Source organism: Phaethon aethereus, assembly GCF_964289735.1.
Source record: "Phaethon aethereus genome assembly, chromosome: 7".
In the NCBI taxonomy this organism is placed as follows: Eukaryota; Metazoa; Chordata; class Aves; order Phaethontiformes; family Phaethontidae; genus Phaethon; species Phaethon aethereus.
The window spans coordinates 26,936,092-26,963,607 of record NC_138583.1 but is presented as its reverse complement, the minus strand read 5'-3'; the positions used below and the strand labels follow the sequence as shown (position 1 = coordinate 26,963,607).

Sequence of the window (27,516 nt, the reverse complement as noted above, 5' to 3'; positions counted from 1 at the left end):
CACCAAGCTGTGGATTGACACTCATTTGCTCTCGGTTGTGCTGTACCGTTTTGAAACGATGTATTCACGACTTTTTTATAAAACACTCACCCCTTATAGCTGGAAAGGGGTGTTTTTCTGGTGCTCTGGTGTTACAGATGCACACCTAGCCGTGCCCTCACATGTCCAGCATTTTACACCCACAGCATGCATTCGGAGAAGAGCTCCGTTTGGGCTGTGTCAGCTTTCTACAAACAGATACATGTGAGAATCAAGCATCTTCCTAAAGCTCCAAAGCTGGATGGAGCTTTGGGAGTCCTCTGCCTGCCCGTGTTTTTTTTTCCTGAAGAGGAATCAGCCAGGATGTCTCCAAGGAGCTCACCTGCCCAGTGTTCTGCCCTGCACCCCTCCTCCTCCCCACACCAGCCCCTGCTCCAGGTCTAAAAGCCTGAAGCACTGAGAGCCACACTGATAGTCCTGCTCCTCCTCAGGCACGTGTGAGCCTGAGACGTGGTTTGCACCCTGTTTGTTTCTTTATGGTCTTTAAAAGTCTGAAAAACCTCCAGGAGTCATAAAATGGGCACACCACTGCTTCTTCCCGACTTTTTAAGGTTAGAAACATCAGCTGGGCTTACTGATACCCACCTCAATGTCCAGAGAAGAAGTGGGGGGTTCCCCGGCCCTTAGTGGGGTGGCAGGAAAGCAAACACAGAGGTTTTTGTCTTACGCCAACAGAAACACTGGCAGAGGGTCTCCCACTGGCATGGGGCCGTCCCAAAGAGGCACAGCAGTAAAACCCCACTCCGTAAGGACTAATGGGCTTTTTAGCTTTCCCTGTAGTGCAAGGAACAAAGCCAAGTGCCAATACATTCAGAACTCCTAGGGGTGGCACAGGGGATCTTTAATTCTCTTCTCAAAAGATACACGTGTTTGATGAACACAGCTGGAAGCGACCAGTCCCCGGCAGCCGTGGTGCACAGCGAGCCAGCCCAGCTCTGCGGCACGCACAGCCTCTCTGCTACCACTCACGCTCCAGGCATCCAGGAAAGAGGTCGCCTGAATCCAAAGCAGTCCTTCATTCGTAAGAGCACCCTAAGACACAAACTGAAGAGCTGTCTTCATCAGCTGTTCTGATTGAGGAGAAAGGCTGTGAAAGGCAAAGGAGTGAGATTCTGCTAAACCTTGTAAGGTAAAAGTGCTCTCCTCAAAAGTGTCTGTAAAATACTGAAATAAGCACCACTTGGCTTACTCTGTCATCTGTATCCAGCACAGTGCTACATACCTCCAGCTAAAAAACAAAACAAAACCACAAACTAAAGACAAATCTTTTTCTTAACTCACAAAATGATACACATACACATGGGCAAGTTATCAGAAAAGGCATTATATTTTGGTTTCCACCTTATTTAAAACTGATTTTGGTTTTCAATCAATCAAATCTGGATATGTCTGAGTTCAGTTTTCAATTTTTTTTTTTCCCCATAACAGTAATGATCTGGATGACCATATTTATAAAAGGGATGGGGAGAAAACCCGAGAACAAGATACATAGTCTGAACTGTGCTCTCTTCCATAAGAGCACTCTAGGGAATGTTAGTTTCAGGTCTTTGTTGTTGTTGTTTTTTTTCTTCAGGTTGTTACTAACAAAATCTCTACCGTTTATTAAAGCAAAAGCTACAGTAAATTTTCTTGCAGTCTTACAGCAGGTTTTCATATTACCAGTAGGACTCGCATGCATGGATTGCAGTCACACACACACACGCTCACAGACATTATACAGTAGCCAGTTGCCACCATAAAAAAAAAAAAAAAAAAGAAAAAGAAAACAGACATTCATTTCTTTTAAGTGGTCAACATTAGAATCGCACCAAACTTTTGGATCAAAAAAAAACCCCAACAAAACAACTTGCACAGGTCTTCCACATCTACATGGTAAGTCATCCCTTCACAACGGACGGAGCTCTCGTCTCCATTTGTTCAACATGCATCGCTGAAGCTTGAAGGCACGCTGGCCAAAGAGAGCCCTGTTCTTTTTTTGTCATCTTAACTCAAGTGTGCTGCTCTTGGGGTGCAAAAAAAGAAAAAAAAATAAAGCCAAGCCCTTTTGCAGCACACCGCGAGAAGGTCATTCGGAGACCACAGTACTTGGAAGGCAGCCCAGCTGCCTGGATTCTACTCCTAACTGTGCTCTTGGAGGCATTGAAGGAATACACTTGTCTTTAAAAATGACATATAAAGGCAAATTTCTGCAAACCCTTTCTTTCAAACTACTTACGGTAGACTAACACTCCTTCTGGAAGAAACTGGTCCTTCAGTCACCAGCCTCACACGGGAAATTTCCTACCTGCTGTCTTAAACACTGAAGCACCAGAGATTATAGGGCTGATGTGTTTCAGGCATTCATCAGCTTTGAGAAAACTTAACACAAAACAAAACAAAAAAAGAAAAGAAATCCCCAATGCCTCAAGAGCACTTCATCAAACCAGAACTCTTGGGCTACTGATTGCCGGCACTGTCAGAAGCTGCTTGCTTCTGGGAAGACACCTGGAGGTTGAAACCTTACGGTGATTTCGTATCCTCCCAGGGTGAGATTTGCTGAGCTTTACTGATTGCAAGATAAAGCAGTGTTTTGGAAAACTAAAACCAACAAACTGATAATAACCATCACCAAAATCACCATTGGGAAAGTTCCATTTGTTAGAAGGTCTCATTGAGAAACATCAGTCCCTGCCCCGCAGAGCAGGACGGACACGATTAACAAAACCCAGAGTGATCCGTCCCCTGCAAGCCGGGCCTTCGGGGAGTAGTCCCCGAATTATATTGGAGGGTGAGAAAGAAAAATAAACTAAAAAAAGAAGGTTGTATCACCTTTTCCTCCTGTTAAAGTTTTAATCCTCTTATTCCACTTTTATTTCTTTGTTTTTTTCCCCCGATCTTCCCTTCCACTCTGCCACCTTAGCTGGGGGAGTTGTTGGTACGAGAGTTTGGAGAGTCCTGCTCATTTATTGTGTTCAAGAGTACACACACCGGCTGCCGGGACAAGTGGTGGTGGCTGTGTTCGCAGTGCTGCTCTTCTGTGGCATTAAAAAGCCCTTCCTCCTCGTCCCCATGGGGGCGGCCGCTGCAGCTGTCACAGAAGTCCAGGGGCCCATCCAGAGCATCATCGATGAGCCCATCGAACTCCTTGAGGTCGTCATCATGATGGCCCCGGTTGCATACACAGACTTCGATGCCCGAGTCACCGGTGAAACGGCGCTGCCTGCCCGGTGTCTTGTCCTTTGCGTCAGGAACGGCGCTGCTCTGCTCTAAGCTCTCAGAGCTGTAACCTTTTAGAAGTTCCTCCTTGCACTCTGTATCCTTATCGGGCCCAGCCCTCTCCACTAGCTCAGCTCCTGCACTGGTGCCTCCGGGCTCAACGCTTTGCATTTTGGCAACTGCTCGCTCAACCAGTGTGGTGGTGGAGGGCTCGGGGTCCCCGAGGCCAGGGGACGCGGTGTTGTCAGTACTGCTGTTATTGCCGCAGGGTACTGCTGAGCTGCTCTGTGTTGGCTGCAGGTTTCTTGGTGTGTCTGGGATTGTGCTACTGCTCCCTGCTGGGACGCACTGCTGATGTAAGGCACTGTATGGTGGTGGTGGGGTCGGTGGTCGGTTCACGACTTCCTCGTAGGGAGGTAGTAAATAATTTGGCAAAAACCCTAAAAGTGGGAGGCAAGGAGGAGAAGTTATTTCATGAACAGCTTATCTCAGGAAACAAGTCACTAATACAGGTCAGCGTGTCATTTGTCATCTGCCAGCACCTTCCCACTGAACAGTTCAACAGGCTTTACACAGAGTGCCAAAACTTGGCCCAAATAAGACATGTTACGTTTTAGAGAAGCAGCAATCGTGGCACAGGAGGGCACCGTTACAGGAAGAGGTGGACACAGTTGGGAACAGCAGCCTGATCTCCTGGCTCTCAAGTCTATTCTTCGGGCTAGCAGGCAAACCTCCCCCCAGTACCCCAATACAGCCCCATATACCACACCCAGGGATGGCCTGCATTGGCTGGAGGGAACAACCTGGGAGATAACTCGCCAGCCCTCTCCAACATTGGCTTCTCAGCTGAGTTTCCACTTTCAAGAGCAAAGATTTAATCTCACAAGGCTTTGTGCAAATATGAAGAGACATGACGAGTTACAAGGATCCTGGCTTTTGGTTGTTGTTTTAGTGCTAGATTCAGTTTTTCTGTTGCAGTCAGAATAAATAGGCAGTACTGGCAAGACAGTTTGCTTTATTGTACTTACAGCCCCTCAAATCTGTGAAAGATTTTGTTTATTTCTTAAGAAGCCACAAAATAGTCTATATAGACAGAATGGACTTAAATACTGGAAACACTTAAAGATAGCACTGCAGTTTTCCATGTGCAGTTGCGTATCCCTGGGGCTGGGGAGGAAAGCGCTGCTGGGGATTATTTCTGAGGTGGCTGCAAGAGTTTAACAAGAAAAGCAAGTTCATACATGCAATTCATCAGTCCATTACAGGAAACTCAGTTGTGGTACCTCCAGTCAAAAGGCCGAGACTCACTGTTCGAGCACAGTGTAGCAAGGCACGAAAGAGAAAACAAAGCAATTGTACTTCCCCTGAGCTGTGGGCAACAGTTCCTTCATGCAAACTCCTCGGGCTGCTCACCAGCAGCTTCATCTAGGAACTGCAGCACAGGGCGAGAGCCAGCATGGTGTCTGTTGAGGCACCACTTCCACCCAGCCTGTGTGACTGAATTTTGTGAGGTCACTGCCCACATCTCAGTCCCACCAGCAGCAAGCGCAGGCTGGAAAGGAGGAACATCCATAAAGTCCTGAACAAGGTATTTTAAGAGCCTTCCCAGAAAAACACCCAGAAAATTGCTGCACTCACAGAATCAAATCAAGGGTGGGTGCAAAGGTGCTGTAGCTGGTGTGGTTCAACTCTGGATCCAAGGGGGCTCAAATGCCTGCAGCATCTGGAGTATGTCACCTCCTCTCTACAAGCCAAGGTTAGGCAGCAAAGCTGCCCCTTGCCTCTTGCTGAGCCCAACCGCTGCTCCCCGCTGCCACCCAACACAGGAAACTCGCTGCTGCCCTGCTCCCCATGACCTCCAGGAAAAAACGGTATGATGTACATACGGAAATAAAACGGCAGGGCTGAATAGTTATGGGCTTCCCGGTAAGCGATCAGGTTGATCTCATGTTGCCGCTGCTGGGCCTGGAGACGATGTTTGGTGCGTCGGTGATGGCAAACACAACAGCAGCTGAGGATGATGATGATGGTCCACACCAGCCAAAACCCTGCAGTGGGGGAGAGCAAGTGTTAGCCACAGCACAAGAGCTACATCCAACCCCAGGAAACCCCATGAAGGTGATGGAGAAAATCATCAGAAAGCCTGGATCTGAACCCCGCACTGCTCTAAAGGCAGAAATACATGGTGTGCCAGGAGGCTTTGCCACAGACCCACCTGCGTGCATGACCGCTACTCTGGCAGCTTTGACCAAACTGGGTAACTCTGAAAACACTTTGGTACAATGTGGAGTTTGTTCAATAGGCACAACTCTGGAGGAGAACAAAATATGGAGACAGGGATAAACTCCACCCCCGCCATCCAACCTACCCCTTGGATATAATTTCTTCTAGCTGAAAATATGAGCAGAGCTGTGAATAGCATTGAACTTGCCTCCCACAGCCACTTCAGTTTGCAAATAACAATCAAGACACAAAAGACACTCTGCAGATTGACCACAGAAGAAGAGAAAAACCCTAAGCACTATGTTTTGCTTTTGTTTGCACTGCTCTTTAATTTCCAGCCCAAAGCCTTCATTGTTACGCTTAACAAAAACATACTCTTTTTACATAAAATGTCTCAAAATATTTTTAAAACTTATTTTTGTATTCAATGTCTTAAATTACCCAGAATTAAATTAAACTAGCCCCCCACTCTGAATCCTCAAGAAACCTAACTTCTGCTCTGTTTGTGGTCACGGCTGGTTTCTGTGCACTATCGTACCGTTCGTACACTGCTCCTTAAAAGGGAATTCTGAAAGAGCACTTCCTGAATTTTCTCCACTCCCTCCAGCATGTGGAATAACCTCTCCTTTCTGTAAATCCCCCTGCACGCTTGCATGCACTACAAAAATGTTTCTGAGATACAATTCAGAGAGCTACAACGTTCACTCCAGATGAGGCTTTTGTCTTCTGCAACTGCAGCCCACAGCTCTACCTGCCTCAGAGGTGTCTGTCATCTTTTTAAGTTCAGTTTTTGCAGCTAAGGATACCAGGAGACCTCCCCCTTTAGAAACATGTAGGCCTGGCAACCATCCCTCAGCAGAGATGACAACATTGTTTTTCTTTCGGTAAAACCTCTGCCACTCTTCATTATTCCTAAACAGACAAAATGAAGACTCCTAGTGCTACAGCCCATTTTCAGCACGGCCATTCTGCCATGCGAGATCAAACTGCCCTTTTCTTCCCAGTAAAAACCTCTAGTCCCACCTTTACAATACCTTGATGTTTTCAGCATCCCCTGCCGAGTTAACGATGTTTTCTCTGCTAAGAGCTGGGTGGGGAAAGGTGAACAGTTTAGGAATTTGAAGAATGACAGGAGTACTGCTCTGGCTCAGGATGAAGTGCAATCGACCCATACCACCAATCTTAGAGCCCCGCACTGGGCTGTTTGTAGGTGAACTGGATATGCCGTATCGTGCCTCCAAGCGTTTTGAGCAGGGACTTTCACCTCCCTGTGTCGTAACCTGAATTTTCCATGTATTTGGGCACAGCAAACAGAAATCTCTCTCCTGCCTTGTGCAACCTATTTCCCTAATGGACTGGATTCCGCCTTATACACAAACTTATCAAAATCTGCTATCAAATGAAGGTGTTACATGCTCCATTTTTTTGCTTGGCTGGAAATCAAGGTTCCTCAGCAGTTTTTCTACCCAGCCTGCTCAGCTGTACCATGAAGGGCAGAGAGAAGACTGTGATCATCACTCCAGAGAAGCAAGGGACAGAAGCACTGGAGCTGCCCTCCGCACTTCTTCCAAACCAAGCTGAGAAAGGGTCCACTGCCCTCCAAACATCCTCCTGTTTCTAAAAAAGCTTTTTTATATAAACCAAAGGGATTGGCTAGTCCAACCTTCTGTCCAAAGCCAGGTACTTGCAACCACTGTCTCACAATTTGAAGACTCCCACCAACACACTTTATTTCTTGCTAAGAGAAGGTCCCTCGGCTCCTGTTTGCTGAGGAAGTGCTCATCAAAACCAGGTCATTGGCACAGCGCACCACCATGCACTGAAGCAGGCCTGCAGTTCATCTTCCAAGTACTCCTTATTTTCGAAGAGCAGTCCGTGATCATGCGTTCAAAAACAATGGAAAATTACACCCAGCTATCCAGGGATTTTAGCTTAAGTTATGAAAACAGATGCTTTTTAACACATTTGCTCATGTCCTTTCCCAAGGACTCTAGATGCAGTGGTAGCAAGCAGTACTTAGTTAGTTAAGATGTTCTGGAGAACTGCCACTGTTAAGCAATCTCAGCTGTAGCAGCCGAATTTTCCTGCAGGGAATAACTGCTCCCACCCAAGCGTGCATCCAGAAGATTAAAAAAAGTAGTTCTTTAGAAAACTTCTCTACCCATTCCAAAGAAATCCCGAAGTGCTTTGCAAACAAACCGATACACAAGCTCAGAGTAGGGGTCAAAGTAAGCTCAGCCATTCCTGGGAAGAAGCACGGCAACTCTGTAAACAACAGGCAGTCACAACATACAACAGTTAAGGATAATATATTAATGCTGGATCCTACTGAAACCACAGGTGGCATTTTAAGTAAACAGACCATAATTTACTGGATTGCAATCTGGCCACGGTGCCAGAAACAACACCTCCATTCTCGCGCAAAGGGTCTATGCATGCTTGCAACCACAAGTGGATGAGATCTGTTGTTTTTCATGGGAATTTCCAGAAAAAGAACCCACTAATACCACGTTACTGGTTAGTTTCATTAACCGCTGACAATTCCTAGAGCTTCTAAGAATTACTCAACCCCTGACTCAGCATGAGCCCAAGGACTTGCCTGGATGATCACAGGAGGTCAGCAGCCTGTGCCCATAACAGCCATTTTCTGGCCTGGCTTCTGGCATCCTCTTCAATGGCTTTGCCCCCACCTCGTCACGCAACAGCGCATCTGCACCGCAGGGCTGAAAGCCCCCCCAGTGCATAGGAAGCAACAGGATGGGACACCCACAGGTCCTGAGGCACACAAGGGCTCCTTGGTTGTCGCTTGAGCAGGGGTGCCAGAGTTGAGAGAAGGATCGGGTGCAGCTCTGGTTGCAAGCCCAGCACAGTGCTGGGAGTCCAGGGCCTCCATAAAAGGCTCTACAACATGCCCTAGCCAAAGTTTGGGCGCAGTTGCAATTTTATCTGCAGAACAGAAAAACTGTAGGAGCCCAGCAAATATATAGTACCATCATTTATTTGGAATAAAGCTATGCATACAAGGCCAAGCGCAAGTGTAAATATTATGTCTAAAAGTATGGAGCGAACAGTGAAGATGTCCAGGGCTGAGCTGTGCATTTGTACACCTGGTGATTCCTGGCTTCAAACCAGCAGGAGGGAGGTAAGCCTAGCAGACCACTGGCCCATGCACCCAGTGGAGCTCATTTGGCAGACGGGGAAGGAGGGGAATTTCAAATTCACCCAAAGACAACACTGCATCAGTAGGAAACACGGAGGCTGAGCACAGTAGTGGTACACGCTAACACCTCATTCATGGCAAAAGCAGGTACCGGCTCTACCTTGTGCTGAAAACTGGTGAGATATGCAAAGGCAACAGAAGTTTGGCATTAAAAGGACTCTAAAAGCCAAGTAAAACTGAGCTTCTAGTTGCCTTTGCTGTCCTCAAAAGCCTTCCCCATCCCCAAAAGCCTCCCCCATGCTCTTCAACACGTGCCTCCTTCCCAAATGGACACAAGTTGGTTTTCAGTTGCATTGTGCTGAGCTATCGCTGCAGTCACCGGAAAAAGGAGAAAAGGTTGTGAGACACTGGGCATCTTGAGCCAAGTTTGCCATTAAACATCTGATTTGAGAGAGTATTTGCCATTGCCAACCTAGCAGTGACCACTGGGAACAAAAGCTCACGGCAACCTGAGGGCAACAGGACAGGCAGAGAGCAAACAGCGTCTTTGGAAAAACAACTACTGATATACAGCATCAACAGAAGCAATGCACCAGTTTGGAGCTATACATGCACTGGGGGGCCGTTGGACTTGAAGGCAATTTCAGGCTCACTCTTGGTTTATGAAGAGTCAGAAGTTGAAACACGCTCCAGGCCAAAAAAGGCTGAGTCCTGAGAAACACTGCTATATTTTCTGTCAAATTCACTGGTGATGCCAATGGGTGGATAATGATGCAACCAAAGGGTGAATCAGACACAGCCAAGGACCTGAGTTTTACCAAGAGATTTCCCTGCCAGAGCATCAAAACTTTTCATAAAAATAAAAAAGAAGTGCCAGCCTCTTACCCAGCATCAGACAGGCTCAGAGCTGTAAGCTCAAGCTGTAAGTGCCAAGCTCAGAGACTCACAACGGGGAGCTGCAGAAAGACCCATGAACAGAATTAGCTCCCATGAAAGCCATCTCTTGCCAGCAGAGGAAATACTGAAGAAAGAGAAGGCTGCTACATTTACAACGTCCTTGGGAAAGGGAGCCCTATCACATGGTCACGCTCCAGAGATGTTTTCTACCAGCTGTGAAAGAACATGCCAGGCTTAAAGCTTCAAGAAAAACCTTTCTGGGACACTGACCATAGTTTTGCTCAAACTTAAGAATAACTAAGAATAAAATAATTTAAGAATAAAAAACCAGAGCATTCCCTCCTCATGAAAAAGGGGGGAACAATGTTCAGTCTGATGCTGTACTGTATTTGCTGCCTGGGATATTGCCATCAGCATTCCCAGTGAGGGAAGCTCCTTTTATCCTGTGCAAAATGGAAAACATTTTCTGGAGCGTTCCAAGGGTAAGAACAGAGAAATCTGCCCTCAAGTTCACGGTAAACTTGGGCAAATGCCATGGCTCTGTTGGCAGGAAGTTCCCTAAAAGCAAGCCAAAACATACTGCAAAGTGTTTTTGTGTCTGCCTTACAAGCATCTGGGTAATAGCTGAACAGAAGGAGAAGTGGGACAATTTCATTGACTAAAAAGTGATGTCCCAAATGGTGGCCTCACAGTCAGCCATGGCTGTAAAAAATTGTCTTTCACAGGGCCAACACTATAATCGAAAATAGGAGAGATTTAATTGGTACCACAACCCGGATGCACTTGGGTTTAATAGTGTCCTTGGGCACAGAGACTGCATTGTCTCCTGCCACTTCACACACGAGCCTGTACGAGTCAACACTGCTGCTCAAGAATGCCAGATGAAGGATCCAGGCCATAGGCCTATGAGTACTTTAAGAAGGAAAAAAAAAAGAAGTTGCTGAATGATGTGGTTCTCTCCTGCCTGACTCCTCCATACCTCCTGCTGCCTCCTCCACCTCTTCTTGTGCCAGCACAAAGTTGTGTGCAACTGTGGTTTGAGGAAACCAGAGCAGGTTGAAACTCATCTGCCAAACACAACAGCAGCAAGACAAAGACTGTGACTTTCAGTGACAGTTTTATGTCAGTTTAAATCAGTGGAACTGCAGCCCCAGCCTGCCCACACTGCAGGAAAAAGTTACCGAATGTTTGTGGAGTGCAATGGCAAAAGAAAAAACCTGAAGATAACATCTCCAACTCCAGCTCGCTTGCTCCCAGACTGGTAGCTCAGACAAAAGGACATGGACGTTAACTGCCGCTGGCTTCTAGTTTTCAGAATAGCATCCAGTATACATGGTACACCCACTGCCATGAGATAAGATGGAAAAAGACAGGTTTCAGAATAATCTTTTGCTTATCTTGCAATGAGAGTCAACTTGAGGCAGTAAATCTGCGGACACTGTTCTTATGTGTCTCTCCTGGGGAGGGAGCCTTTGAAGAGCAATTGCTCCTGTGCTCCAGAAGACACATTTGTAAGTCCAGTCAATTCCAGATGACTTACCCCTCCCAAAGGATCTATGTTGGTAAAATGCATGTTGAACAGTGGTCTAACAGAGATCAGAGGGGAACATGCAGCTGAGACCATGTCCAGAACGCCTGCGAACAAGATCTGGAGAACAGTCTGCACCAACAGATCTGGGTATTTGGTGAAGAACTGGGTTGGAGGTACAGAAAGCAGGGGGTGAAACAGCACCAACAAGCTCTCTTGCCTTCCCTTGCTGTTTAACAGAGAGCAGGTGGAAGCAGGCTACATGGGGCAAAAGTCAGTATCTGCAAAAGTCAGTATCTGCACAGTCAGACTATGCAAGAGAGCCTGCCTTCTCCTTTGGATTTGTGAATTTTACCAAGCCACACCAAAACAAGCTTAAGATGATTTTGCTGCCTGGATTAGGCTACAAAAAGTACAAGGAAATTGGGAAATAACTCCCTTAGTGACCCTATTTATCATGAGTTTCTGCTTGGTTGTGACATCTGTTTTGTCTGCCCTATACTTTCAGCTAGGCTTTGTCATGGGAGGGTTATTGCTGAAGAACAGCTGAAGAGTAACAGCAGACAAAAGTGAAGTTTGATACACCTAGGAAAGAGAAAGCAAGTACAACCATGTAGGAGGCTGGGTCAAAGACAAGGAACAGGGCAAATCCCTCTCTGAAAAAGGACATGGTTATACTGAAGGTTAAGATAACAGGCTGAGGAAGAAAACATGGGACTGATGTGTTGTCTAACTGCGGGTTTTAGAGATTGCAGCAAAGTCTTGGAAATGAATTCCTGTTATAAAGCTGACCTGGAACACGTACGTGGTACAGCAGTTGCTTTAGTTTTAGCAACTAACTGGATCCTTGCCAAAATTTTCTGGCAGCATGCTTTTTGGGGAAAAGAGTTGTCTAGAGATTCCAAAGGGAAGTGTGCAGAGATGAGCAAAATGTTCAAAATCAGCAAAAACATCAACTGTGCTGCCTGCAAACAGAACATTTTTTCCTGTACAACCCTTCTACTAGGGCCCAAACAGTCCAAATCTTTTTTCTTTTTTTTTTCTCCTTTCAGAAACAGAGGGGCTCAGTATCACTGCTAAAGCAGCCAAAATGAAGCAAAATAGGCATATCCAACATCTGAATACTCACTCATCACCAATGCTGGTTTGTTGTACAGTACTGAAATGACCCAAGACCAGCTAAGCCCTCTAACTTTGAAGTCCTACAACAGATCTTCTGCACGCAGTGACCAGCTGCCAGTTTCCATGCTCTGTGATTCCTGAAGCACAGCGAACTATTCTTCCAACCATACCATGCAAAACACTTTCTACAGATTTGCTTGCTGTGTTCAGAGCCTCTGGAATCATCTAATTTCCTGCTGGTCCTCAACAGGTAAGGACAAACACAAGGATGGAAGTCAGGAGATCTGGATTTGGTTTTCAGTGCACATTATACTCTTAAACTTGGGAAAATCCAGAATGTCTGAGCCTTAACTCTTAACCTGCAAAATGCAGGAACTGCATTCCACAATTACCTTCTCTCCTGTATTTTGAAAAGTAGTATTTTGGAACATTCCAACAATAAGACACTTGTCAGGCCTGGACAAAGGCCAACATTGGAAAACTCCAGCAACTCACAATCACATCATAACAGACCTGAATAAAAACCGTTAGCAAGCAAAATCCAGTGGCTGCTGCCATTCTCCTGAGACCACAGTCTCCCCCTTGGGGACCATGAGCTCTCTGGGCATCCCAAACAAATTGTTAGGCTAAAATGTTGAACCAGCTCAACCACCACCCAAAGAAACACCTTTCTATATGTAAGGTTATGCAACACTAGAGCCCCTTCTTCCCTTTTACTTTTAATGATTCTATTCCAAGAAAATTAAAAGACATACTGCACTTTTTCCCCCCACGTTACCAGCTACCAAGCTTGAGCTAAGAACTAACTAGACCTTTATAGATCTATTAGACTTATTTATATATATAAATCTGGATATAGTTTTATTATTTGGCAACACGGCACTATTTTTTATTTAATAAGAGATGGGTGGGGAATCTGAACCGGGCTGTTATCTAATTTTAAACACAGGCTGTCCACCTGCTTGGCATATCATGTTCTCCATTCCTCCACTCCACCCCTTAACAAAATAATACCTTGATTTTGCATCCTATTCCACTACCCTCAAGGACTGGTTTAAAATTAGTGCGACCTTACTTGCTGTCTAGAAATGTTGAGATCAGCCATTTTCAAAGACAAACTTCCCTCAAATTCTTAAAGGGGGAAAAAAGATACTTTTTATGGGAAAAACTCCAAGTAGCCACCAGACAGGATCACATTTCAGAAGGCATGTCCAGCAAACACAGAGCAGTTTTGTTTTCCATTTCAAATGCCATCCTCCTCTGCTTCTTCTCTCCACAAAGCTGTGGTGTTAAATAAATCCAGGATTTAATTCAACAGGAATAGCAAGAAGGTCTGCTTTCAGGCACACAAGAGCACTGGTGGTCTGAGAAGGTCAAGAGGAGCAGAAAATTCTCAAAAGCTACTTCAGTACATGCATACGCTGGTTAAAATCAAAACACGGAGCAACCATGAAGCCATACTTAAAAGGTGCTGCTAATTTAACTGTTCATTAACCAAAAGTTGTTATTAACTTCTAAAAAGCTAATCTATTCCCAAGCATGTAGAGCTGTTGCTCTCCATATCATCAATTCTCTGCTCATATTAAGACTATTTACATATACTATCACTGCTATTCTCCTTGAAGGTCTTAAGAGTGCCTCGCTGCATGTACCTTCCAAAGACATTCAACAATTCCTGGAGCAGCTGGTAAGTTCTGCAGCTGTGGTTGCAAGTTCTAGAATATGAGTTTTTATTTAAAGGACATGCTCCCCCTGTGCCTTCTCCCACCCATCCCAGAAACTTTTTTCTAACATTTATAATGGCAAAGAAAGCTTTGAAAACATTAACCAATTTTAAATCAATGTTGGGTGTTTGCCTGAATTTGCAGGAAGCCTAGAAGAATAGGTCTCATGTTTGCATTATTCCTCTCATGGTAGTGTGGTATATGATGCTCTGGAACGCAGAAGGAATGCAAATCTCAACACAGAAACCCCTTCCTCCAAAGGAACCATCCAGCAGCGTATGCCACTAATATGTTTATTCCATGATCTCAGAGTGACTTGTGTGCTTGCCCTAGAAAGAAGCCGGAAATATTCTGCTTTTTTCTAACAAAATCTGGTTTTATCTTCCAAGAACTTTTATGATGCAGCTAGGCACTGCCAAGTATAAAAGTCTGTGCCATACTGAGAGTGGAAAGATAGTTAAAGTAAAATCATTCCATTAAAATGGCAGGGGGCTATTGTTTGGACTCTATTGTTTGTGTGCAATTCAATTAAGCCTCTCTTTCAAGATGTCCATGGGAGAAACATGGTGACCACGCAACAAGCTCCAGTGTGCAGCTGTACTTCATGCTATTGCTCAACTTCGATCCTGCTTGCCACAGAGCCTGTAAGCCCTTGCATACACGCCATCTTCCTCTACATTCCCACCCACACAAATCCAAAACCGGGGCTGATCTTCCCCATTCTGCTTTGTCCGTGTATCCCCATATAGTCCAAACAAATTCCAGCCATCTGTCCCACCTTGTGCTGCTGACTGCTACGATCTGAACCAGGCAGTCCAAGGCTGCCATGTATTTATCCCTGTTTCTCTGCCTGCTACAGTCCCTGGAGCTGCTCCTGCCCAGTCCTGAATTGTTTCTTGAACTGTTTGGAGACTTCTGAAAATAAAGCTGCTGGAAAAGGTCTGCAATACATTCAAATCCTGCCATTAGTATCAACACAGCCAACCACTACAGTCTAATGGACAGTGTGTCTTGAAGGAGTCCATTAGAGACTCCTGTTTAGTTTACAACCACATCCTCCATGCTTCGTTGGTTAATTTGAAAAGTAAAAGCATGTTTTTAGACTAAAGGATGAAGTATCAGCTACTCCTGTCCCTGGATCCAGGTTAAGTGACAGTCTTTGTATGCATAATCCATTTCCACACACACGCTACTTTGAGAAAGTGAAACTGTGGGCACAGCAGAGAGATTAAGTAGATAGCACAGTTGCATAAAAGCTACAAGATACCATTGGGTGTGGTAAGAAAGTATCTCCAGTCTCTAGCATGGGGGTACAATGTTCAGAGTTCCACATTTCCAAATTCTGGGAGCACAGATGCCTTCTCAGCCTAGGCTCCCAGCAGTACAACAGCATGTCAACATCAGTGTTCAACGCCTTGTGCTCCTCCTCAGGAAAGGAAAACACCACTAGACTGGCACAACTCTACAAGTTTGCCTTTAAAATTCAGTATTTCTTACTTTCCTGTCCTTTCAACTTCCCATTGTTCCATATATCTTTATTGGGAGTTTTGCTGGCCTGCTTTGACCTGCCTGCTGCAGTCTAAAGGGACTTAGCAGGTATAGGCACTCAAATACTTACTGGAAACATGTGTAGTTTTAAATCCCATATTTTGAGAAAGAGGAGAAAAGAGGGCTTGCAATGGGCAGTGTATGCTCCTCACAGCCCACAGCATTCAGCCACTGTCAGCCCACAAGATTTGCCTAAGACTCTCTCCACCCAAGGAGCTGTGCTCCAAACACAATGCGTCCTGAAGAGAATAAATATCCTGGCCCTTCTCCTTGAAATGACAGCTTAAAAAAGATAAATCAGATTGAAACTGTTGTTCTTGCAAAGAACTAAAACAATAAGATGAAAGATACTGAATTAATTCTTTGTTTGAGTGTGTCAAACTCTAGTGTTGCACGTATTGGCATTCCTCTCTCAAGCGTGGTTTCCTCACCCGCATACAATGTTATTTTGCGTACCCTCAGTGTTGCCCAGATCAGTGAGAAGACCAAACAACAAATCTCCAGTCATGAACGTGGCAAGATGATCCCTTACTCCGCAAAAAGCGGGCTATGCCCACTGTAACAATCCTATTTCCCTTGCCATATCAGGTCAACTCCAGTTTGTGTTGCAGTGAAATGCAGTGGCAATGCATAACAAGGGCTGAATGCAAAACCCCATGGGACACAAGCCAGACTTGTAGTATGGTATGAGAGCCATGCAGATTAGGAAGGGAAGCCATACAAAATGGAAGGACTTACACCAGAGTTCATAGTAGTAGTTGCAACACTGGGATTGTCCACAACAGTGGCCCGTTTCACATATGTAACTTTGATTGTTGACACCCATGCAGGTTTCCTTGTCCTAAAATTAAACAGACACGTAATTTTTTACTCAATGATCTGCAAGCATTTGAAGAGTCAAAAGTTATGGTCTTGGGAAACTCTAAAATACTTAAAGAGCTTAAAATACACCAAAAAACACAAAGGACTGTTCAGAAGAAAACCCCTCATCTCCAAAATCCAAATGAGTTACACTGCTTTAGCATCTAGTCAGCACTGCTTTCTAATCATCCCATTCCTTTTCCATTAAAAGTTACAACGTTTTGGGAGCCAGGCATTCTCTTAAAGAAGACATGTCATTTGTTCCCCATCTTACACAATATCGCTGCATTACTGGGGCTGGATGCCAAGCGGAGGAAATGCATTCGTAAACAGAACATTATAATTTGAGAAAAACTGCTTGGATTCATTTAGATCTAAATGATAATTACAGTATGTTCCTGCAAGATTCCAATCTAAAATGATTCCTTCATAATTAGCCATGTGCTTTATATAAGATCAGCATTCCTGTAACACTTCTTCCTAGAATAGTGAAGTAGTCCAGGAGCAGGGCCAAATCAGCTGTACTGTATCACCCAGCAAGTCCTCAGCACACTTAAGATGGAAAAGGACTACAGAGTGAGGTTCTCAGTCCCCCACGAGGTGCATCGCTTCACAGAAGTCTGGTTTTCCTGCTAGTCTGAAAACATGGGTGGGAAAAAGTACAAAACACAGGAAAACAGAAGCATTTTACAGGCTGTGGTTTGTACATCTTCTAACGGGTTTTGGGACAACCTGGAAGTTAGAAGACACTACACAGTTTCTTAAGAAGCAAGCATCTTAATAAAAAACACTGATGTTGCAAACAAACCTGTTACAAAGTCTAAAATTTTCACTTTCACAGAAAATTTATTGTAAGGAAAAGAAAATGTGGGGAGGTTTATACTGAAAGATGTGTTGAAATAATTCATTTTATAAGTACCACCTTTCAAAAAACAAAAACAAACAAAAAAGCCTAACAAAACCCAACCAGCTAGGAAGAGCAGCAAACCCAACCAGCAGGCTACAGGAGTGTGCATCAGTGGATCCCAACAGTTGCTGAACTGCACTCTTCCTCTATTTTATTGAAGTGCACCATGCCCACGCTTCTCAGAAGCCTCTGTGGAATCATCATATGTGCAAAATACAAGGTCCTTTTCAAATTATGGACCACCTCACTGAACAAGTGATGTAAGGCAGCAGTTTCAATGCAGAAGAGTCCTGTGCTAAGTTCTTAAGGGGACTCAGTCTATTTGGGGATCTGGAGGAACAACAGCACTCCCCCACCAGGCAGCACCCTGGTTGGAGCTGTACCTCCCCAACACTGGGCCTGTGGGTCCCTCACCTGAGCACCCCTTTTAGAGCAGCAATATAACTTCCAAAGGCAGAAGAATCTCCTACCATCTAAGGTTCAACAGAAAAGATCCCACGCTACATTTTTCTCCTAAGAAATCTCACCAGCTTTTGAAAGGGTTTTGATCATGTGATGGCAAACATGACTCAGCACTCAATATACCACTTTCCCTCTTTCCACAGGTATCATTATTTCCACAAAAGGCTCTAAAATGCACCAACAGGCCATCTCCTTAAAGCTCACCCACAGAGGCAACAAGCTGGAGGGGTACCTGTCTCCTGTTTCCAGGAAGAGAAGAACATTTTGCTGGACAGACCAGTCAAACTGCTTTACTGCAGGTAGCTAAAGCAAACATTTTATATTCTTGTGTTGAAATACCGCATGCCAATAGTAGACAGAACGTTTTCCTACAGGGTAAGGTGGTGTTTTCCATCTCTAATTGGAGTGGCTGATAGGAACTTTTAGGAGACACTGTTGAGCTGGCACAGCATTTTCTGCTTCAGGCATGCTATTCATTCCAAAAACTGTAATTTTAGTCAGCAAAAGAAGTAGAAACAGGACACATCTGTTCTCTTATCTGTTCTTATTAGTTTATTTACACTTTCCCTCATTTTTGTTGGCCTTGCAGAGTTAATGCAACTGATGAACAGCATAGATTTTGGCTCTTGTATCAACAGAATTGAGAAATTAAGATCCCATTACAAAATTGCAATCCTGTTGGTAATGGACAAGCCAGAAAGCAACCAGCTGAGGTCTGCGGTTGTGACACATGAAGATCAATGTGACCTGTTGAACCAGCAAATGAATCACATGGAGCTGGTGAAAGAACAGAGTCCCAGAGTGCCATTTCAGGAACTCCTCTGCATCACAACACTGATCCATCCTTGACCACCTGTGTTTACTCCGCAAAAATGTCTTCTATTCAGTGTTGTCTGCTTCAAAGAGTAACAATAATTAATTGAAGCAACCTGTAACAGCTCCAACATCACTATATTTTTCCCATTTAAGAACTTGCAGCAAGTCCTGTTTTCAGAGACTTTCATCACATTATCCTTTTATTTGAACTTCCTGACTCCCTCTTGCCAACCTTATTATAGCGGAAACAACTTTTCCACAATGCCATATGCTTATGTGCAGGGTTCCTTCTTGTTAGCCCAGCTAGCAAACAGAGGACTAAAATAAGGGGATGGGAGTACATGTTGAACAGAAGACCCTCAACAGCTAGGCTGGCATTCTGCAGGTTGTTCCTGGCTGCTTTTGGAGACCGAGTCTCATGCAACATCCTGCTTTCCCATCTAAAGTAGAATTCAAATCTTACTGTCCAGAGCTTCTTTACATACTGACCATAAGAAATCATCTTCCTTACTAATGCATAAGTGCTTGTACCTTTGAATACTTCTGCAGTTAGCTTTCAGCTCCCACAGTTCAGAGAGTCCAGGGTTTTTAAGTCCTTGTAGTGCCAGCCACCAGCTGTGCTACTCAAAGTCCATGCAGCTCCCCTTGAGCCTTTCTGCAGCCTTTTGCCAGCCCAGCCACCGAGTGGTTTCTGGGAACATGGAGCCATCTGACTTGGTGCCACGTGTCAGACCCAGAACTGTCACCCTCGTTTCCAAACAGTTTCACGGAATCGAGGAATAATTTAGTTTGGAAAGGATCCCAGCAGGTCACATGGCCCAACCCCGGCTCAGAGCACAGCTACCTCCAACGCTAGGTTACTCAACCTGGCACAGGGAAAGAGATGAAACATAAAGGCACCAAATCTTCAGAAAAAATCTACTAGGCAAAGATGCCAGCACAAGGAGAGCACTGTTTTGGGACATGTTACAGGTGTCTCCTTTGAGTTGAGTGTTTCAGTCTCCTTTCCTCTCCCCACTTAAGTCAAGGCTCATTTCTGTGAAAAGCTGAGCCACTGTATGGTTTCTTGCACTGTTTTGCAAGCCAAGGAAGATGTTATGCACTGCCATCAGTACAGGCCATGACAGGGACCGTGACATTTTTTGTTAGGAATCTTCTGCCTACCACCAAGCACTTCGATCAGGCTTCAATTTCTAATTAAATCCCAGCCTGCACTTTTCATACCATCTGTGTTGTATTATTCCTACTTCCTTCTCCCATTCATTCTTTGTGTCATACACTACCAAATGGTAACTACTTAAGACATATCAGCAATATAGTTATCTATAGCCTAAATGCCTCCTGGAAACAATATCACAAGTGCCTGTGCTATGAAAGCACACTATTTCCTCTTTCACACCAAAAGGCATGGACAAGGCACAGGATCGAAAGAGTAGTTTTACTGGTAACAAAAGTATATATGGGGGAGGTGAGAGGGGAAATCTCACAGAAGCAAAGTTGGAGCACTCATATTTTATTGACCTGTCTTTGTTTCTAGTTTCCATTGCAAGTAGCACTTGTAATGATCATTTTTAATCATTCTTAGCAGCATGGAGTTTTTAATCGAACTACTACAAAGAGCTTGTGTTTGGGTTTTTTAGGTAGTCTTATGAAAACAAGAGAGTGGGAGGGTTTATTTTCAAAAGCACTTCCTTCCCCAATAGCCAGTGGCTACCACGTTCCAGTGCAGGCTTCTCTGCTGAAGGACAGTCTTGTTTTCTTGTTGTCCAGGCAAGCACATCCCTGCCTGCCAGCCTCTGTCCAGCTAACTGTAGATGCCTCCAGACAGGATTACTAAGCAGCATCTACATGGGTCTGCTCTGAAAGAGCGTTCTACTCCATTAGAGCAGAATATTCTTGTTTCGCAACTAGGAAGCCTGAACATGCCATCTGTTTTCTCCCACCTGCAAAGCCTAGGAGGTTTCCAGCTAGTTTCAAGGGATTGGCGTTGTCCTATAAAGCAGCACGTACTCTAGGCCGCATGTGCATCAATGCCTCCTTGGCATCATCTTAAGGGCTGAGGCAGATCTGAGACACTGGACTCGCTGGATCCCTGATGTACACTCCAAAGCTGGGAGCTTTCAGGAGAAGGCTGTCAGTCCTGGAGTCTGTTTTCTCTCCCCATCCAGTTCAACAGAGGCCATTTGTTAAATCTGGTGCACACTCTCTCATGAAACTGGTTGAGTTGGAAGACCTCATCTTGATGTGTTTGGAGAGTCTCTTCATATTTTATATGTGGCATTTTGGATTAGTTTTCATTTGTCATAAACTTTATAAAGAAACTTTCTTTGAATAAAAATAAGATATTTTTTTTTTAAACTTATTTTTGTGTTGATATTTGGCATTTGTGATAAACCTACAACCATGCTGGCAACTCTGCCAGCAGCTCACTTTTGCTGTCAAGTGCTTTTACAAATAAGCCTTAAAATATCCAGCAGTGGTAGGTATAAGAGAACTCAAGGCAGTGCCATATGTTGTCACATCTGAAGCTACAGCAAACATTAACGTTAGTGTCAAGGAAAAAAGCCAATTATTTTCTCCACCTTTCAGTTTAGTATTGGACCTTTGCTGGAGGTGTGTGTCAAATTAAAGGTCAAAATCTGGGGCATGATCACAGCAGGAAGCATTCATAGAGGTCTGTAGGTTGCCTGAACTGCCCCTTGCTGCAAAAAAGGATAGAATCAGACCTCCTTACCCTACTTTTGTGAAGGCTTGCAGTACTAAATGGTTGGGTTTAATACCCGTAAATCTGTTAGGATTTATTGCATCTGAAGCCAATGTAGGAAATGGTGGGCAATGAGAATTGATTGACAGTGGAGTGTCATTATAACAAAAGGATCAAGGCACTTCATGCTTTTCTACTCTCGAAAGTCAGCAGTTAACCTGGGAACATTGTTGCTACGTCAAAAAGGAGAAGGATGAAGATGAGCAAATTCCAGACCAGTGTGGCTGTTTTCCAAGCTGAAAATTAATATGTGCAACTGCAGCAATGAACACCACAGCCCACACTTAAAAGCACATAGCTGGCAGCAAACCACTTACAAAAGACGATTCCTCAGCTGGCATTATCCAGGTAACCAAAACCAGCAGTAGCTGGTATCACAGAGATCTAATAACCATTTCAGCTTTTTGCTCTGTCTTCTCTTGCACAGAAATCTGGCGTCCATTACTCTAAATATGAGAACCTTGCATTTACGTGGCCTCTGTGTGTCATTCAGCCTGCCAGAGTATTTATTCATCCTAACCTTGGTAATGCCCTGACACCCTGGAAAATGCTTTGAAATGTGACTTGCATTTACTGGCAGCAGGTTATATGCCATTCCTCTCTTCTAGGATAGCCAGTTTTTTAGACCTACTGTAATTTCCTATTCTCTCCAAACTTCGTTACAGCATTTGTCAAGGTACTACATAGCAAATTATTATTTGAACTGGAAGAGATGGGGATTAATAACGGAATGACAGGGTGACTAAGAAACTGAGTAACAGGCGTAAAAACAGTGGGACACAGCAAAGAGCCCAGCAGCAGGCTGCAGGGAGACTGCCAAGCTGGCATCCACCAGAGGGGAAGATGCTGCTGGTTTTAACAGGACTCGGGCTCAACCTGTGACCACTCCAGACCTTCCGGTTTCACAGCTCTCATAGGGGACTTTGGTAATAAGCATCTATTTAATAATAATAATTAAAAAAAAATCCTGACCTAGTTATTTCACTAATCTCATTACTTGCAGGCAGCAGTCCCTTGCTTTCAGTACCCAGCTACACCCGTAACAACAAAGCAGGATGGATTTAAGCAAGGTGACAGAATCTTCAGAAAAATGTATTAAAAATACTTATTTTAAGTAACACGCAGTAAGTATTTGAACCATATATATTCTTTAAGCACCCAAAGTAACAGAATGGAAGTGATTGTCAGTACCTTAAATGTTAGAAACAACCAACAGGAAAAACTGTATTTGATACCCCCTATTTATGAGTTACCACTGGGCTTTTACTCAAACTCACATATCAGACTATTACTAGTGTTGGTCAGCCAAGCCCGTCAGCAACAGCTCATGAGAATACAAACACAAAGCTACCAAAGAAGAGGAGCGTCTCTGTCGGATAACAGACTCAAGTGGTAGCAGGTTAAAATCGCTACTGAAAACATCAGGCTGGAATGCCAAATCTTTCCATATAGGGTTTACTATACTTCCTGGTTTCCCAACTGCCCCCCAGTTCTTGAGCAAAATTCTTCTTAAATAAAAGACTACTAGAACCTTCCAGAGAAGGACAGCAGGTGGGATCGCAGCACCGACAGGTAGAACTGCAGGGGAACACTGAATCACCAGGGCACCTCAAGGCTGACACCCACCTGGCTGAGTGTGCACCGAAGCCTCCAGTCATCTCCCATCTCCATAAACACTACACTTGCTAGTCCTTTGGAACATAAAAGCAAAAATCCAGCATCTAAGCAAGTGATGTGCCTTTGGTGGGTTCAATTTAACAGAAGCACACGAGTTTGGTAAAGATGAAACCGGCTTTAATTGCTGGGAGTTACAGGAACATTGGGTGCCAGCCCCTGCCAGCACAATGGGATAAATTCCTGTAAGCCTGCCTTATGACAGACAACTGAGGCCAGGAAATAAATCAAGTCTGGACATTTCTTCATAAGACATCCACCACAAATTTTGTTTTGCTGAAGGGGGGGGGCACAAGGCGTTTTAAGTGCAAACATCAAAATACTTAAAATATAATAAGTGGGGGAGGAATGATGCCTCTGAGCTGTTCCAGGCACAACAGAGATCTCCAAAATGGGAATTTTAATCCACAACATTTATTGCTTCACTAATGCCAGCATCAGGAGAATTCTATTTAAAACACCATGATTAATCAGCCATAGCAGACCCATCTTCACCCCCAGTGGATGCAGAACCTCCAAGGTTTTATTAACCTTTATCTGAGGAACAAATTAGTTTGTTGCATCCATTTACCTTGAAGAAATACTCCAACAACCTTTAAAGGAACACTGTCCTTTCACAAACTGTGGACACTCTGATGCATTTCAATAAGAGACGGTTTCATTTCTGTTTATTGCAAGTTTCACTTTCAGACTCCAAGAGCTGCACATTCGCATTTTAAGCGCCACGTGAAAATGTTTACTTCCTTCACGCCTTGCTAGAAGCTTCCCAGCTGTAGTCCCAGCCCTTTCACATTAAAGATAGACACTTCTAGGAAATTATAGCTTTGAGGAAGCTGTCTTACGTTTTGTTGTTTTAAACCACTGAACACCTGACAACACTGAAAACCTTCAGCAGTTAAAATTAAAACTGAAAAGGTTCGGAATCCAACATTTTTAGCTTTTTTTTTTCCTTTTTTATTTATGCAGTGAACTAGATTAATGTGTTCAAGCTTTCACCTGGAACCCTAAGAGGAAATGCTCACTTAAAACTGAAAGCTGAGATCCTCTACAACCGTGTTTCCTGGGACAGGAGCTTTAAACACCCACATTGCACTGATGTCAGATAGAGTTGACCTAGCTTTTTAGGCATTTAAACATCACTCCCACAGCAACAACCAAAAAAACCCCCAAACCCTATTTTTTATCACGCGTTCGGCAGCCCATCTGCTGTGCTGCAATGCCACTGGGTCCCAAAGAAGGGAAGGCAGATCCAGGGGAACCAGCGGTTCAGCGTGGTGCAGCAGCGAGCAAGGGGTGCCTGTCCCCGGGAGCCGAGGCTCTGACTGTGACCGTTCTGTCCTCATCACGCAGCTCACGGGTGGGCACCCCACTTGGCCCCTTGTCCCTGTGCCTGCCAGGTGCAGCTCAGGATCCACACTCCTTGTGTTGAGTGGGAACAACAACAATAAAGGACACCCCAGACAACCAAGTGTTTACAGTGTGAATGCAAACACAAGAGACAATAGAGGCGGATGCATGACGAGATGTTCCTGAATTCCTCCCACACTTTTAATTAAATAGCACTGTTCACTAACAAACCTTCCTCCCCCCCCCGCTTTTACAAGTGGAAGAAGAAATTTCTGAATACTATCTGCACACAGGACACAATCACAAATATTTATAAGGTTTTTTAAGTCTAAAAAGGATTAAAACACTAAATGATTAAAACTAAGAACAGTTCAAGCAGCTCTTTCCCACTATATCCTTCATCAGTGGATAAAAATAGTCAAGAGCTTTGCTCTTGTATTCTTGAGGCAACACCTTTTTTCTGCTTCCTGTAAATGCTTCTCTATCAATGCTGAAAACTTAGAAGCAGAGAAGAAAGTACCATCCAGCCCACTGAGGTAATTAGATATTCGCAGTTTGAGCAAATGAAGCCGAATTAGACCTAGCTTCTGGTTTTACACCTTATGTAGCACCTCAATTGTCCCAAACACCACTCTAAAACAAAAAGATTAATTTAGAAATAGGAACTTTAGAGAAAAACACACTCGTGAGACTCGAGCAACCTCAACATTTAAGCCAGCTATGTCTCACTGCAAGTTGAGAGTTACCTAGAGCCATTCAGCCTTCGTGCCCAAATTTCCCTGCTTGGTTCAGTTCTGAGGTTTTTAGGGAAAGTCTCTTTGCCCTGAGTGCTAACAAGTGAACTATTATTATAGCTATTGCATTCAGTTACAGAAGGTCATTGTGCTAGAGGTAGTTTCTTATGTAAAACTGTTTTCAGTTCAGTAGGGAGGGGTGTGCGAAGGGAGCTGTATTTCACCAAAACCTGAACTGATAAGGAAAAAAAGAGACAGCAGTGTTTACTCAGCAGTGTGCTGTAAGCCCTTTTGCCTTTGTTTCTAAACAACTGAAAGTAGTTCAGTAGGTAGTTTAACATAAGCTATGGTCCAGTCTTGAATTTTTAATTCTAAATTAGAAACTGCAAGCAGCACTCTGGTATCATGCAACATCTATTTATTGTGGATTACAGATCCCAGCAGTGCTGGGAAGAGTTTACAGTTAGATTCCCCTACAGACATGCCTCCCAGACCAAAAAAAGGGTTTGCTCTCCCGGAGCCTAGGAACACATAGTTGGCACCTCCTCCAGCGGGGAGCAGCTGGGCAGTTGCTACCGTTTCTCATTCCGCTCGACATTACCAGCTATTAAATTATCCCAAGTTTCTTGTTCAAGCTCAAACTCTCCCAGAACAATTAGAAAGTCACCAAGCTGGGGGTCACAGTACATTGCCATTTTCCGTTTGGTGACCTTTGTCAGAGATGAGAGATAGATAAATGTCTGTTTTGTTGTGTCGTTTTTTTTTTTTAAACCCCCCCCCAGTTTAACAGTCAAGATACTGCCTGCACAAGAAAATGGGTCCAAGTTTGGCATGTTTTTAAGCAACATAAACACAATTCCATATTAAGAACTGTGGAAAGTACCCTAAAACCCAACCAAATAAAAACCACACAGGAGCACGACACAAAGAGCCACCCTGCCACAAAGCCTACCACAACAAGAAGAGCGTTTCTTTCCCCGGCTTGCAGTTTTACTCCTTCCTCGCTAATAAGAAGTGTCTCTCACACTACCGCACTCCCCAGTCAAACGCCACGGGTGGGGAAGTGCTGTTTGTACAGTTCTGTTTTGGAAAAGTCAGAAATCATTTCCCGGGGGGGATGGGGGGGGGGCGATAAAAATAAAAGCAGTCACATCCTCCACCTGAGCGAGCAGCTCCTACCGCACCGAAGCCGGTTACCTGTCTGAGACCCAGGAGGAAAGGCATTCTGCAGGCTCATCCTCCGCACCAGCGCATGGGAAGGCAGGAATTTAAAGTCCCACAGTGACCATTTCCTCATCTGCTTGTGGGCAGCCTGCTCCTTCGATCCTATTTAAACCAGGGCTTCCTCGGCTGGGAATGATAAGTAAACAGGGTCCTGGGACACTGCACGCACTCGCTGGCTCCCCCTCCTCCTCCTCCCACTCCCCGTGACATATCTCAGACGCAGCCCAGCCAGGGTGTTTGCAAGAGGGAAATGACATCAGGTCAGGCAGTTCTGAAAAAAATAACAGAAAAAAAACACCCAAACCAACAAACCCCTGAACTGTAAGCGAGCTGCTGGGTAACAGCAGGCAGCTCGCTGCAAACGGGAGCTGCGTGCTGTTGGGCAGCACTGCCTGTGCGGGACCCTGGCAGGGAGCCGTGGAGGAGCAGAAGTGCTCTCCTCCCTGCTAACTGGATGCTGCAAGTGGAGGGGAATCTATCAAAAATGTTGGCAAGAGCCAACAGCTCCTCAGTGATTAAATCTCACTAAACAAAAATAGGCGTTTAATCTATTTTTGAGGAGAAAACTAAGTTTGATGCTGCTTGCTGAACAGCAGTGGAGCCCTAGGAGCAACCACCGTGGTTTTTCTGAGTACCTCCAGACGCTGCAGACCTGGGTAAAGACTTTACAGATCCAAAGCACTCCCATGCCGCCTTCTGCCTACCACCGTGGCTCTATTTTTTCTCAGTGACTCTTACAGCACTGTTCAACTCTCAGCCCCTCCAGATAACAGACATCCTACTAAAAGAAATGGCAACAACTCCTCTCATTTCAGTAGAATCAGGATTGGGCCTCTCCAGCATCAGACAGGTGATGGGAAGGCATTTTAATCCACCTCTCCCCAAGGAAAACGCAACTAGCCCCAATGGAAGGTTTCTCAGTCTACTTGAGCTCATTTCACATTTTCATGCCAAGGGGCAATTAAGCCTTATAAACAAATTTATCATCGGGTGCCCAGGATGGCATGCCTTGTTTGTCCTCTCCCAAGCAAGGAGTACAGCAAGTTCCACAGCAGTGTAGTAGATGACACTGCAAAAGGTAATCTAAATTTAACTCCCTTTTCTACCTCCACTTTGAAAGTTCAGCAACCTCTTTTTTTTCATGCTTCTCTTCAATCAGCAGCTGTCCTAGTCTGTTGAGGGGACTGGGACACCACCGCCACTCCTGTGTGGCTCTGCGGATATTTGACAGAGGGGCAACTCCTCTTGCTTTTGGCCTCTTCGGCTTTTGGAGCTCAACACATTAAAATAT

General features: G+C 44.6%; 1 protein-coding gene across 1 annotated transcript; it reads right to left on the bottom strand.

Annotated features, from left to right (window-relative positions):
- Window positions 1-1,052: 1,052 nt before the first annotated feature.
- Window positions 1,053-26,225, bottom strand: WBP1L (WW domain binding protein 1 like; the record flags this gene model as incomplete). The annotated part of the gene is made up of 5 exons (XM_082001894.1): window positions 1,053-1,126; window positions 2,848-3,674; window positions 5,121-5,282; window positions 16,175-16,277; window positions 26,199-26,225. 4 exons carry the CDS (start codon window positions 26,223-26,225, stop codon window positions 2,935-2,937), a joined length of 1,032 nt encoding a protein of 343 aa, XP_081858020.1. The 3' UTR covers window positions 1,053-1,126; window positions 2,848-2,934.
- Window positions 26,226-27,516: the final 1,291 nt, after the last annotated feature.